The following is a 14,635-nucleotide window of genomic DNA, read 5'->3' on the forward strand; positions in this document are numbered from 1 at the left end:
GACCTGGAAGCCACTGGGGATGGGGAATATGGGTATGGAGGTGACTGGAGGCCAGTAGGGGAGAAAGACAGTTCGGATGAGGAGCTGAGAGGAGGGAACTGGGACTGCATGGGCAAGGAGACTGGGATTGAGAATGGGAAAAAGATTGGGCCTAGAATTCTGGAGAGGGAGACTAGGACTGGGATAAGAATCTTAGGAGTGGACCCTGAGACTAGTTAGGTGAGGAGAATGGGACTGGGACAAGGAGCCACAGATGAGGAAGAGAGAGGACTGGGACAGGGGACAGGTTGGAGGCAAAGGAACAGAAGGGGTCAAGTTTGGGGAAATAGGAAGAAAAATCTGTGCTCAGTAGAGAACACTCCTCTCCAGAGCCTCGAATGAACCTTTGGAAGATTCCTGTGTCTCACCATTCCTCTGAAATCAACAAATATCAACAAAACCCACTGGCAAAGAGGGTGCTAATACAGATGGAGGATGTTGACAGGTAGGTTATTTTACTCAGTTAGCTCAAGTGGCAGAGGTCTGTGTGGTAGATCTAATGGTTTCAGCCCTACTGAATACCCAAGTGGATGTTAATATGTTACATAATGGTATTTCTGTTTTTTCAGTTTGCTTATTCAAAAACCTAGAAAATTCCATACAAAAAGCTACATTAAAACAACATGATTAATGTTGCAAAGTCAAGCAGCAAAAGTTAGGAAATGCCCGAATTAAGGTTCCCCTTGCAACCTTAATTCATTTCCCCTTGTGCACATAGACTATGATAGTCTTTAATTACATGCACACACACTGTTTTTTCCATCGGACCCCTGCCTCATTCAGTGCACATGATGACCCTGCTGTGAAGATAAATCAGCACTGTGTAGTAAAGGCTGTTTTGTGTAGGACCTCTACCCATTTGTTGCAGAAGATGGAAGGTGTGTAGTGAATGAGACAGTGGACTGCAGGAAGAAAAGGACAGTCTCATGGTTCAGACATTGAATGTAGCTCTGGAGAATTCAATTCTATCTCTGCCTCTGTCACTAAGGAACTAGTTGATGCTAGGCAAGTCACTTATATCAAACTTTTCAGAGGTGGACACTAATTATGTATTTCTCCTTTTCAGGGTGCCTGATTTCACACCCTAGAGTCTGATCTGTAGAAGTGCTGAGCCACTCTTAGCCAATGAGAGCTGTGCTTTGAACATATTAAATGCCATATAATGCTACATGCTCTAAAAAAAAAAATCAGGTCCTAGGTGTCTCAAATTGGGTGCCCAAATTAGCGGATACATTTGACTTTAGTCTCTCTGCTTCAGTTCCTCATCTGTAAAGTGGGAATAATACCACACTATCACAGAGTGTTGTGAAGATAAATTAATTAATGTTTGCGAAGCACTCAGATACTATAGCAATGAGTGCCAAAGAAAAGCCCATATGGAAATTAATAATTCTCTTTTCAGAGCAGGGTTTGTGCAATAAAATAAGGCCTGAGCCACACATTGAACAATGAGGATACCACAAAATATTGCATAGCTGCCTATTAAATGAGCACTGTCCATTCTGTACACAGAGATCTTGTTGAAAAAATACAGTATGTAATTATTTAACTAGACCATCATAATGCATATGCACCAAGGAGCCAAATTAAGGTTTCACAGGCACCTTAATTCTGGCCTTTCCTAACTTTTGTGTGTTTGACTGTGCAACCTTAATAATGCTCTTTTAATGTAGTTTTTTGTGTGTAATTATCTCTCTCTCTCTCTGTTACATTATATATATATATGCATGCCTTATAGGTGAAAACAATATATATATATGTGTGTGTGCATTATTTCTAGGGCTTTTTTCAACAAAATATGCTGCATTAAAAACAGATTAAGCACTTTATTAGAGGAATGCAATAAATAGGCTTTATTATTATAGTCCATTCAGGAAGATTAATTCTGTACTGTTAAATATCTAGATAATCTACAGAAAAATACATATGTATCCATGATTATTAAAAATCATTTTGGCAAAGCTAAACATTTGCATTGCACTTCACAAACAGATTAAGACCTCAATCCTGCAAATACTTAAATACATGTTTAATTTTGATTACAAGATAGTCTCATTGAAACCAATTGGAATACTCACATGAACAAAATTATGCACATGCACAAGTATTTACAGGATCATGGCCTAAAATACATGTTTCTCCATGAAAATCTTACTCTCTGAGCCTGAGCCTGCAAACACTTTCTCATTTAAGTCAATGGGATGGCTTCTGTGAACAAGGACTTCAGGACTGTACCCTACATTTTAAAAGACCAACTATCAATCATTATGAGATATACAACCATTTTGGGAAGAAATACTAGTGGTAGTATATTTAAACCACTTTCCAGTCCAACAAGACCTGTATGTTTTATTGCCATTCTGTCCACAAAATAGTTTAGGTTTCTCTAACATCACTTTTGAAGATTGAGAAACTTAGTCATCTCATACTTAAAGTTTGTACACCTGTCTGTTCTCCCATCATGCCCTCTTTTGGCTGGAATGCAGGCCTGCTAACATACATGTGGACATTTCACCTGGCTGTAGCCTACAGAAGATATACACTTTACTCCTAATTATGGTGGCACTGGATTGCGATTCCAGAGGTAAGGTAGGGTTCAATTTAACGTAAGGCAGGGGTTAAACACTTTATTCTGTATGAAGTATACACTGTATTGTCTCCAAATTTACAGCACTTAAATCTGAGTGAAGAATGAATTTTATGACTATTTTCAAGAAAGATATTAAGCAGTTAAAATTAATTAAAATGATTTTTTAAAAATTTTTGTACAAAATTACATTGTTGAGTTTCAGAATCTTTCAGGCCTCTCCAATAGCTTGTTACTGATCCTTTAAACTCGTCATACAGTCAAATCTAATTGAAAAACCTGGAAAAGGGCACATTTGAAGAAATCAGTTTATAATTAAGCAACTTCATTAATGATTGCTGTTTGACTGTTATTACAATCAGAGCCAATTCAGCAGTTCAGGTCATTCTTTAGTGTCATCGTGATATCAAGATAACCCAATAATTTATCACCATTCCCCACTCATTAATTTGTATGCTGTAATTCTACTGGTTAGAGTAAATCAATGACATAAGGGGAGCTGAACCCAATGCAGTCGCCTATCTCGGTCCAGAGCATTGATGCTGCTGTACTTCTCCAGCCAGTTTCGCAGGCAAAAGCCAGTATATGCAAAATTAAGGTTTGCATGGCAACTTTACCTTTGACATTTTGTGCATTTTATTACTATTACTATTAATAAAAACATTTTATACTGTTGTAAGTTTATATATATATTTAAAGATACAAGGTCAAATATGAAGATCCCTGTTCCATTTTTATACTGAGGCAAGTTACCACTGGAGTCAATGGGAGTTAGCTAAGCAAAGAATCTGTAAAATATGAGTAAGCACATTGGGATTTAGCTCATAAATAAAACATGTTGTTTCCTGCCCCAACAAATTTACAGACTGCTAGCAGCAAGATAAAGATGAAGATGACACAGAAGATTACATTTCTCGAACTACATGGTTTGAAGATTAATAATGCTGAGAAGGAAGAACTGCTTAAAGAAGTAGATTAAAGGAGGGGTTTGAAGGAGTAGGATGGACAGTAAGAGCTTTCTTGGTGTAGGAGATAGCATGACAGAAGGCTCAGAGCCTTCAAGTGAAATTGGGAGGAGTACAGGAAGTGACTGAGGAGTAGGAGGAAGTAGAAATGAAGGTGAGGACAAGATGCATAAGGCTTTGTAGGTGACAAGAAGCTAGAATATTTTCTAAGTGATCACAAAGTGCTAGAAGACAGGAATGCAATGAAGGGAAAAAAGGAGGGAGGACTCTACCAGACAGGAGAAAAAGGAAGATGATTTTTTCAGAAGAATTTTGTACATATCGGAGGAGGGACCACTGAGAGCCAGGAGACTGGACAATAAAAGCTTATTGTTTATGTAATTAGTTGCTTTCACTATAGGGTTTTCTGTAGTCTTATCGTTGTGGTATATGAGTGTTTAATTAACCACAATAAACTTAATTTCACAACATATGGATGTAGTAGAGAAGTAATCTAGGTGAGGGATGACCAGGGAGTAGATAAAGGTTAGCAGTGGAGACAGTAAGTAGAAGGTAGATTCTGGAAAAAATGAAGAGGAAAAAGTGCTAGGATTTAGTCATCTGGTTAGGGCAAGCTTGCTTGCCTGAGAAGTGATGCTTTCATGAATCAGGGATTCAGTGAGACACTAGCACAGGAGGAGGGAGGAGGAGAGGTAAGAATTAAGGGTGGGATATTGAAAAACATCTCCATGATTTAAGAGCACAAATCCAATTGATTTTCAATTCTAAATCATGTATGTGATTTTGGAAATTCCACCCTAAAAGACAACAACAAAATTACAGGCCTCAGTGACAAAGAAGAGAATGGAAATGAAGGATGAAAAGGCTAAGGATTAGGAGAAAAAAAATGTTATGTTCAATTTAGGAAAAATGGAGATGGTAGCTGGACATTCCAGAAGAGATGAGAGAGAGACATCTAAAATGCCAGACTGGTTGGGGGTGGAGAGGTTTGGGGTATAGGCAGATTTAGGGATAATTAGCATTGGAAGTCAAAACCACAAGAGGAGTAATGGTGACATAAAGAGAGAGGAGGGGATTGAAAACTGGTTACTATGATTGGGTATTGAATTATCTGACCACAAACTTGGCATTAGTGTAAGTATTTTGGCTTATCTTTACAATTTATCAAAACTGTACTAAAAAATTAATAGCCAAGAGTTTTGGAAGGGATATAAGCCCTCATTCTTCAGAGCACAGGTCGATCTCTAACTAACAGAAATGAAATGTGATGAAATTTTTTCTGGGGACAGGTTATCCAATAACTGACCTCTTCAGAGTTCCCTGTACCTTCTTGTGAAGCAGCTAGTACTGGCCAGTATCAAAGACATGATACTGAAATAAATGGACCACGAGTCTCATCCAATATGGCAGTTGTTATATTCCTATCCTTTATGTTGATGTATATCCATTTTGAAGTAGTTCTATTTAATCCACAGCACTCAATTTTCTTTATGACTATACTATGTGGAACCATATCAAATGCCTTACGAAAGTTGAGATATACTATGTCTACTGCATTTCCCTTATCCAGTAAGCTTGTTATCCTATCAAGGAATAAAATTAAGTTAGTATAGCATGCTGTTTTTATTAACCCATTCAGCCTACTACTGAATTAATTTTATTTTAATGCTTACAAATGGATTGATAATCAGGTATTTAGTTAAACTAGCTGGACTCTAATTCTCTATCTTCTTTTTTTTCTTAAAAATAAATACTACTTAAATTTTCCATTGCCTAATTTCTGAATTGTTTCTGGCTTATTTCTTTTGGCCCAGATTTCAAAACATGGGTGATTAATATTAAGTAATGATTTAAGATTTTAAGTATCTGTATAAGTGATGTGATAGTCTGAAGTGCTAAGAAGCTCATCAACTCTCACAGCTGACAATTCTTGACTGTAAGCTTGTCAAGACAGGGACATCTTTCCACATTTATTTGTATGGTAACCTGCCACAATGAGGCCCTGATTCTGGTATCTAAAGCAGATAATGTACTTAGTCAGCACTGTCTCATAATTAGAGAGGAGAGAGTCTAAGTCTGACTCTGCCACTAACTTGCTGTGTGATCTTGGATAAATCACAGTCTCCTTGTGGCTTAATTTGTCCATTTATAAAATGAGGGATAATGTTCATTTTTGAAAAAAACTCTGAGATTTCAAAATAAAAAGCATTGTATGTGCAATGTTATTCATATAGTGACAGAAACGTGTGTGTGTGTATGCTCATAATGGTAAGGTCACACCATATCAATATAAATAATGTATATTGCTATAAGTGACTGAGCCCTCACTCCATGTTGTGGCCCCACACCCTGCCTGAGAGAGTATAGGGCAGGAAGAGAAAAGAGTCATTATTGGGCTTTCTTGACAAGGACAGGGATGGATGGGCGAGAGAATGGCTCAGAACTTGAGTTCCTTTCTCCAGTGGAACTCTGTTAACAGTCTCATTTTGCCTGTCACAGTCTCAGATTTTAGCCCTGAGTTCTGGGTCTCAAATGCCTGTCTTGAGGATTCAGAGCTGCTTGGGCTGCCTTCACAGCTGAAGAGGTTGTTCCTCATAGTTCTCATTGATCCTAGCCAGAGCTCCTTCTCTTTGTGCCTCGCTACAGAGGCATAATGGGAGGATCAGTGGAAACAGCTACTTCCCCCACCCCACACCCAAGAGACGGCAAGGAAAATATGCAAACATGGTGCGGGAAAGAAATAAAAGGCTCATGGAAGCATGATGGCAAGATGTGAGGGACTGGGTCTGTAGCAGGGAGGGGCACAGAGAAAGGTAGGGAAGACAAGTGGAGAGAGAGAGAGAGAGTTTTGCCTTTCTATGTCCAAGAACCTACATGTACCCCACTTTCTTTCTTCCAAATTTAGTATTCATCTACAAAATTAGACCATGAAACAGGGTGTTCATTTGAGCCAATGAAGCGTTGTGAAAGACGGGTGGAGAATGGGAGGACAAGCAGAGACTCTAACTCGTATTTTTGTCTATATTGGAATAATTGGAATTAACATAACACACACACACACAAAATCTAGGTTTCTGCTCTGAGTCACAATTTTCCCTGAATTCCTGGGTTGCACAAGGGAGGAGGGAGGTAGAGGGGGAAGGAGCCTATCGCCACTCACAGCTTACTCCATCCCTGTCTTACACACACTCAAATAAAATATGGCTCTGCCAAAATTTTGCTCCTTTCTGTCCATTTGTTTGTGAAGGGGAGCAGTGACCTGTGGTGTCTGTTCTCTTTGCACCCACATTCCCAGTTTGGGAAAAAGCTACATGGCTATGCCGGAGATGAAGGTGTTATACCCCCTTTCGCTTTCCAGAGTGGTCACATAGGACCAGAATTACAATCTAGGCCACAAATATTATATGTTGAATTATTTAATAAAACAGACACTCATGTTTCATCATTATATATAATTTGAGATTTCTACATACATATTGTTCAATATATGTAGCATTCATGAAGTTTTTAAAATTAAATTGTAGGTAAGATAAATGAATTGTTCATAAATAAATACATGTACAATCAATGTAAGTGTTCATTACTTCATATCACTGTACACTTATGAACAGTGTTTTCAATCCTACTTCCTTTCATATCAATGGGTCTTTTTGCCATTGATTTTACTTAGTGTTGGATTAGATTCAGTATTCTCTTCTTCTTCTTCTTTTTTTTTTTTTTTTTGGTACTTGGTGGATTTTGTGACTGACTGGATTCCATCTGTAGCTTCATTTCATCCTTTGTTTCAAAAGTTTTTGAACTACTGTTACAAAATATAGATGAAAATAGTATGCCATATGCTGTTAGATCTACTTTTTCTTTCAGTTTATTGGTCTTTCCACGTATTTTGGGTTCAAGTTTCATTTAAACTGAATAGCCAGTATTAGTGTGAATGAAAAAGGTCTGATCAAAATAGCTGAAACCAGCAATAAGATCTACCTTTTGCTGAAATGGCCTATTTTACGATGATAGGAACAATCTCAAACAACTCTGCTAGTTATACAGTACTATTGAACTACACAAATCTGCCTACCTCTTTTAAAACCCTTTACACTTCCTATGTTGTCATTTTTTACTTCTGAGTTTCACTTATGCTTGAAAGTCTCATTTTCCAAAATCTATAAATAGCATATGGAATATAATATATTTATATAACAGATACTTTCCCAATTTTCATTTAGTTTTATTCTGCACAGCAAAACTTGAAGCTAAAAAAGTTGTTTTTTATGATTTTTAATAATTAAAACATTTATTTCCAGTGTTGATTCTCTTGTTTATTTCTATTTCCCCAGAACTTAAAAAATACTGTATTTGCTACTAGAGTTTAACAGTCACTACCTACATCCCAATTTAATAATTGCAATATGTGCCTGGATTGGGATGTGTACTGTGGTGCATTCAGTTTTTATATAAATCAACTTTCCCTAAATATTTATAATGAACTTTTATGGAAGAAAGACAAGACAGATAGTTCTTTTGGAATACAAAACTTTCCTTTCATAATTAAGAATTGGAAAAACATCAGATTTAAGGAAATGAATGATCAAAGGATTTGGAATGGCTTGCAGGAGAATCATAGGTTATAATTAACAAACAGACAAATATCTAATGATGTTAATTTTTTAAAATGATTTTGAATTTTTTATATACAAGTATGTAAAACAAAGGAAAAGTTTCAGGTATGAAATTAAAAAAAAATATGTTACTAGACATGCCGGTGGCTGGCATCGTATTCCCCGTCTCTATGAGAATGCAGTTAGAAATGCAATTCCGCCAACTCATTTTAAAGTGATTTTTAAAGTGAATATTGAGAGAAACCACAACTTACTTGAAGAACCTGCTGAGTGTCTGTGTGGCTGATTATTTTTCTCTCTGTTCTGAGTCAAAGCACTTCCACTGATCATGGAAATAAGGTCTAAATCCGTGTCTTCTCTGCTTACCGGGCTTGCCTGGGAGCAGTGGGAGAGAATGTACACAATCATGAAACAAAATATGACATTTTCTGAATGCAGCTCAAATTACCCCAAAATAAATAAACAGGCTCTGTCAAACAACCTTCTTCAAAATGATACCACAATCCTTTATTGCTGCCTTGGCTTAACAAATGCACTATGTCAAAGCATTTTTGTAAATAAGAGCCGATCTTAAAATTGTGGTTTGCGATCTGAGTCAGTGCAACAACAAAAGAAAACTTTTTACTACAGTAATTTTGAAGAAAATCAATCTTGCAGACAGCTGATGAAACCTTGAACAGCTTAAGATCATTTACTGACCAGTCTATTATTTAAGTCATAGTTGAATGCCAGAAATGTCATATTAGATTATTTTCTGCAATATTTATGTTTTATCCAGGGCAAGTATCGATTCTATCAATCAAGCATGCAGTACGTAATTTCATCTTTTAGCGGTTTGCTACTTAACCATGGCCATCAGACAGCATTTAATTTACACTTTAAGTAAAAGTATTATATTAATTATAATCTTCTGACGTCCAATGGTGGTACATGTTGGTGATGGACATGATATATGAACAAATAGTACAACACAGAATTTAAATTAAAACAAATAGAACCAAATAGAACAACATAGAATTGAAACGTTCTCTCATTTTAGCACACGGTTCTTGATCTTGGGGGCTCATGAAGCATGGCTTAGAAACACTGACCTGGAAGATACCATAGATGTCAGATAACACTCTTAAGACCTTGAACCTACATGCACTTAACAAGAACTCCCTTAGTTAGAAGATCTGAGATATTAATCCCAGTAGGGGCTATACTGCAACACTCTTTCTTAGGGACCTAAACACTCTATTGTGCTTTTATGGTCAGATCTCTTTGTAGGAGGGAGTGACATACTGCTAAAACAAAAGCAGATGAACAATGTAAATATATTCAAATTTCTAAGTCTCCATTCCTGAAGGAAGTGATCATCTGTCAAGATATATCTCCTCAATGAGCAACAATGATAGACCAGTAATTATTTCTTCTCTGAAGGTACTCATTTCCATTCTAAGACACTAAACTGATCCAGATATGCCAAAAGAAAAAAACTTGAAAAAGACTGCAACAGGAAGTGTGTGACAATAAGCAAAGTGAACATACATCTTGAACAGTAACACTTTTATGCTACATTTTTACCATGTAAAACACACGCACTCATACGGTAACAATTTTATATTACATTATTACTATATAAAAACACACACACTCACATGCATACATATGTGTGTACACATCTGGGGCTCAATTATGACATTGTGTGTCAGCTTGCTGTAAGGATCCTCAGCAGGAACTCAAAGTTATTGTGCCTCAGTTCAGAAACAAGAAGGCTGCCGCACCATCCTTGGTGCTATCATGCCCAAGTCAGGTAAACCATGGCTCTAGGTCCTCCCTTCTTTCTCTGTAGAGTCTAGTAGCTACAGTGCTGTTGGATAGACTTCAGTAGTCTTTGCATTCAAAACAGCACAAGGACTAAGATTGCTCACAGCCTTGTGATGACTTTGTATGAAATGCAGTCTGCTCCAGTTAAAAGCTTAGGGGCTCTTTTCACATTGATCTTGTGAAGAAGGGCTTTACTGCACCAGACATGAGCAAAAGAATGATATTAAAAGGGGTATTGACCAATGAAGGTGGAACACCATCACCAACTTTGGAAGGAATTCAGGCTGTGTTGGGAGCACCATCTTGTCCTTGAAAAAAAATTGTGTAAGATGGAGGTTTTAAAGGCAAAGGAAACAAAAAAGGAAAGGACTGTCTTTTTTAGCTTCTTTATAATATATGAAGAGTGCCTGAAAAGCTATTTCAAAAGGGGGAGGAACTCTACAATTAAAATTTAGTTTTTTAGGCAGATTCTATGGATGAGTGGAAAATTAGGAGAATTATGATATGACAAGCACCGAAGAAGTAAAACCTAACTTGTTTCAGGCAGGACACCACTGTGACAAAAGTAACAGTAACTACCTAAGTCAGAGAGAATAAAAGAGACAGTATTCATAAGCTGTTATGACAAGAGAACAAGCTGTACACATTAAGTTCCTGCGTTGATCTGGACATGGAAAATGTATAATTGAAAAATATGGCCACTGTAATATCCATTCAAACTGGAACTAAATACTGACAGGTATCACTGACATGGGACAGGAAATTTCAGAAGCAGGGCAAAATGATAGACAAGATTCAGAAGACAAAGAAAATGAATCCACCTCCATGTTAACAGAGTGTGAGCAAGAAAGTTTGCATGAAAAGGGAATAAACCAGGCATTCATTCTTTCTCTGAGACAGTGATTGTTTTTTCCTTATGAGTATCATGCTTTTTCATATCCTCACACCTCAATCTCCTTCTGTCAAATGAAAGCTGCGGTTTTGCAGGATTTGCAGACTGTCTGCACCACACTGTCTTTGTGACCTTTAGCACAAAAGAGGATTTACTTAAGGATGTAAGTGGGAAGAAACACTGAAACAGATTTTCCCCCTCTGTCTCTGCAGTGCTATTAGGATTTTCTCTTTATCTGTGAAGTTGTGGAGTCACAGTATAACAGCTCCTGGTCTTCCATTATCCAGAAGATGAGGAATTAATGAGCAGTGAGTGAAGTCTATTTTCATGTAGATACATTTCTATTCCAGATTTAAAACTTCAGAGGACCTCATGTTAGAGAAGATTGTGGGATGAAGTCTTCGGCTCCTCAACCCATAATACATAAATTGTTCTTTTTATATTTCTTCTCTCACTCTTCCAGACACTTTCCCCATTATTTAAATTTCTTGCTGGAGCTGATACAAACTCTGAAGTGAAGCCTCTCATTCTTTAGGGTAATGATACTTTTCTGTCCTCTCCAATTGTTCAATGCATTCATTGACCTTTTGTGCTACCTTCTCCACAGACAAAAAAGTGCAGTAATCTTAGGGTTCAGGGAAGAGGAAACATTATTTTAGGATCAGGACTTTTAATTACTGCATCAGACATTCCTGGTACTATTATAGCTTCTATAATGTTAGTAGGATAAATCTCTTCTTTTAACTCTTCTTGGAGTTTCTCCTTAGCATTAGCAGCTTTGGGACATTTTTCTATCATTTTCTCAAGCTGCCAGCCAGAGCTCCTCATCCTTGGAAGGCAGTAGTAGTCTTAGGGCATATTTTGCCTAATAATTCATTCCTCCTTTAAATTATCACCTCATTCAAATACAAAATGCCTTAAGAGGACATGAGGTAGGATGTGAACTGTGAAACATTTTGCTCCATGTTAGATTCCCATCGCTAGTCAGGAGTTGCACAGAAAGAATGAAATAATGGAGAGAGAGGGGGGAAAAAATAGCTATGAAGGCTCTGACATTCGCCACATCGGGCCTGAAGCTGCCACAGTTGAGGGAGAGGAATAATAAGCAGAGGAATAGAACCCCTGTCCTATTTTTGCTGCCTCTGCAGCAGAAGTGGGATGGAGAGGAACAAAGAGGCCCACTGCCCTACTACTTCCAGTTGTGCTCGGGACTTGTGGGGAAGACCCAGTCATACTTTTCGTGCAGAAATATTTTTCTAGTGTAGATGGATTATAGATGCATGGAGATAACGAAGAGGAGCAAGAGAAGGAGCATACTCTTAAGAAATCACAGTCTTAAATGATTATCTCTGACAACCCACTATCCCTATTATACGTATTCATGTGTGGCTGCAATTTTCAAACTGTCAGCTGCAGAGGTACAATGAGTCCACTCCTGCCCTTCCTCACTAACCCATAATAACCCATTCCTCACAATTACCGAGTATCTTAAATTTTACAAAATTCATCTATGTCTAATTTTCAAACTTTATTAGGTTTTTCTTTTCCAATTTCTACTCTTGGCCATTTTCAAATCATCAACTTCAAAGATGCAGTCAGTTAAATTAGTAACCCAGAATGTATTCTTCATTTTTGGACAGTATGCCATTTTCCCTGCTGTATGCCTTTTGTAGGTTTAGTGGCCATGATTTTTAAAATTTCATTTGCACAGGTTGCAATCTCTGCTCTTGCTCTTAACGGCAACAATCACTCTTCTCTTCAGTGACAATATTAAGGTACTCTGAAAGATGTCCTGGATTTCTATTGCAAAAATTGGTTATTTCTGGCCTAATCTTCAGAAGTGCATGGAGGTGGATGGGAACTGGGTACACAAGGTACACAAGGTCTTTAGAATCCAGTTATTTATGTTCGTCTCCCTCTGGTATCAAGTGTTTATGTACAATTTGATCATTCTGACACTTACAGTGATTGAAATTAAACAGAGTTGATATATCATTCATATTTCCATCTTTTTCATTTCCATGCATAGCAGATTGCTTCCTAATGTAAAAAATATAACGTACAAAGGTTTTTTTGTTTGTGCCCTTAAAATGTCCAAAAGTAGTAGTATCCATGCTCTGGTCCTCTTATCCAACCATTTGAGGATGCACCCATCACTAACAAGCACTGTTTATACTGGATTTAATAAGAGTGGCTAGCTTTACAACTATTAATATTTGTTACTATGCAGGCTAAAATTAAAGTAAGAATAATCGCATCAAAGGACTATCAATCAAAATAATACTAGCTTTTTAAAAAACTCACCACTACAAAACAAGTTTAATCCAAAACACAAACGGCTTGATACAGCATTTCGGGTTATACAGGCACACTCCAAGATCTTTTCTGTTCTTGCTATGGGATTGCATAGCTATTTTGTAGATAAAACTGCTTAATATATTGCTACTGTCTACTTATGTGTATATATGTTTATGATCAATTACATAATGTGTATCCATATATACCATCATTGGATTATGAACCATTTCAGATTGGGGTAATTATTGTTTTAGCTCCTCCCTAAAAACAGTCAGAGCTACTGCTCACAAAAACCACAGACAGGCAACTCAGTTTATGAAAGCAAGCTTTAACCAGGATCCAAAAAACAGATCATATACTAAAGAGAAATAATAAACTCTCTCCCCACTAACTCTTATGAAAGCCATATCAAGAAAGCAGCAAACAGAAATTTGTCAAGTGGAACTTTGTATTCTCTACATAAATAAATTGGAGAGAATGTAATAAAATAATTACTGAGTCAAATTTCGAAGGAGCCTTAGCTTTGTGACTGTGTCTTCTTTTGTATTTGGAAAATGTTTTGTACATTTTAGACACAACCTCAATACAAATAATGATAACTTGATTTTACTTATTCAGCTTTTTCATACACATGATTTGCATGTGAAAATGGTGATATGTCCTTGTAAATTATGGACCAGATTCTGAGCCTGGCGTAATTAAGCATAGCACCACTGATTTCAATGGAACTATGCCACTTTACGCCAGCATGGGATCTGAACCTGTTTTTTCTGCACGCATAAGTGAGATTGTAAATAGTGCACAAAAGTGACAGTGAGAGTCCAAATGAAGAGCACATCTTAAAATATTGTTGCATTAACATTCTGGATGAGGGAAAAAGAAATAACTGATAAACTATCTTCAATTACCTTAGTTCTGAGTGATATTGTAACACAAATTAATCACTTCATATTCCTCTATATTACCATTCTTATAAATAATCAGAATGGCTTCCAAGGATTTTTTTTTGGGGGGGGGGGGGGGGGGGGGGAGAGGGGGAGGGGTTGTACTTTAGTAATCTGGCATGCTTTGAACAAGGATAAAGAATATCTGTGACAAGTCAACTCAAACATATTGTTGTCCTTTGCACGTACATATACATATTATTTACACCTATGCATGTTCTATATTGAGATATCTTGCTTTATTCACTGCCTGATGAAATTAAAAACAGAAAACTATGTAGTATTTTATTGTTAAAGTCAATTTTGTGATCCTTTTTGTTTTTCCTTGTATACCAGACAGATATGAACACACAGAGACAAAAATAAAGATTGTAATAAAGATTAAATATCACACTGAATATTTTCAAATCGGAACAGTGAAAGTACCGTGCTGAAATTTCTGTGTCAAGCCATGCTAAATGTTATCTTGTGGTTTGCATTAACAAAAT

At 36.9% G+C, this 14,635-nt stretch overlaps 1 protein-coding gene across 8 annotated transcripts in view; it reads right to left on the bottom strand.

Annotated features, from left to right (window-relative positions):
* Positions 1 to 14,635, bottom strand: part of LRRIQ1 (leucine rich repeats and IQ motif containing 1) — a 136,556-nt gene that overhangs the window by 10,201 nt on the left and 111,720 nt on the right. For 7 of the 8 annotated variants that reach the window (XM_067559858.1, XM_067559856.1, XM_067559860.1 and 4 more), the window contains one exon: positions 8,459 to 8,579. In XM_067559858.1, coding sequence (XP_067415959.1) covers positions 8,459 to 8,579 — 121 coding nt within the window. Of the gene's footprint in view, positions 1 to 7,317; positions 7,394 to 8,458; positions 8,580 to 14,635 lie in introns of those variants that run through there. The other variant, XM_067559862.1, reaches the window with a different exon arrangement.

Source organism: Emydura macquarii, unplaced genomic scaffold, assembly GCF_026122565.2.
Source record: "Emydura macquarii macquarii isolate MOO-44397 ecotype Brisbane River unplaced genomic scaffold, CSIRO-AGI_Emac_v2 contig_2205, whole genome shotgun sequence".
In the NCBI taxonomy this organism is placed as follows: Eukaryota; Metazoa; Chordata; order Testudines; family Chelidae; genus Emydura; species Emydura macquarii.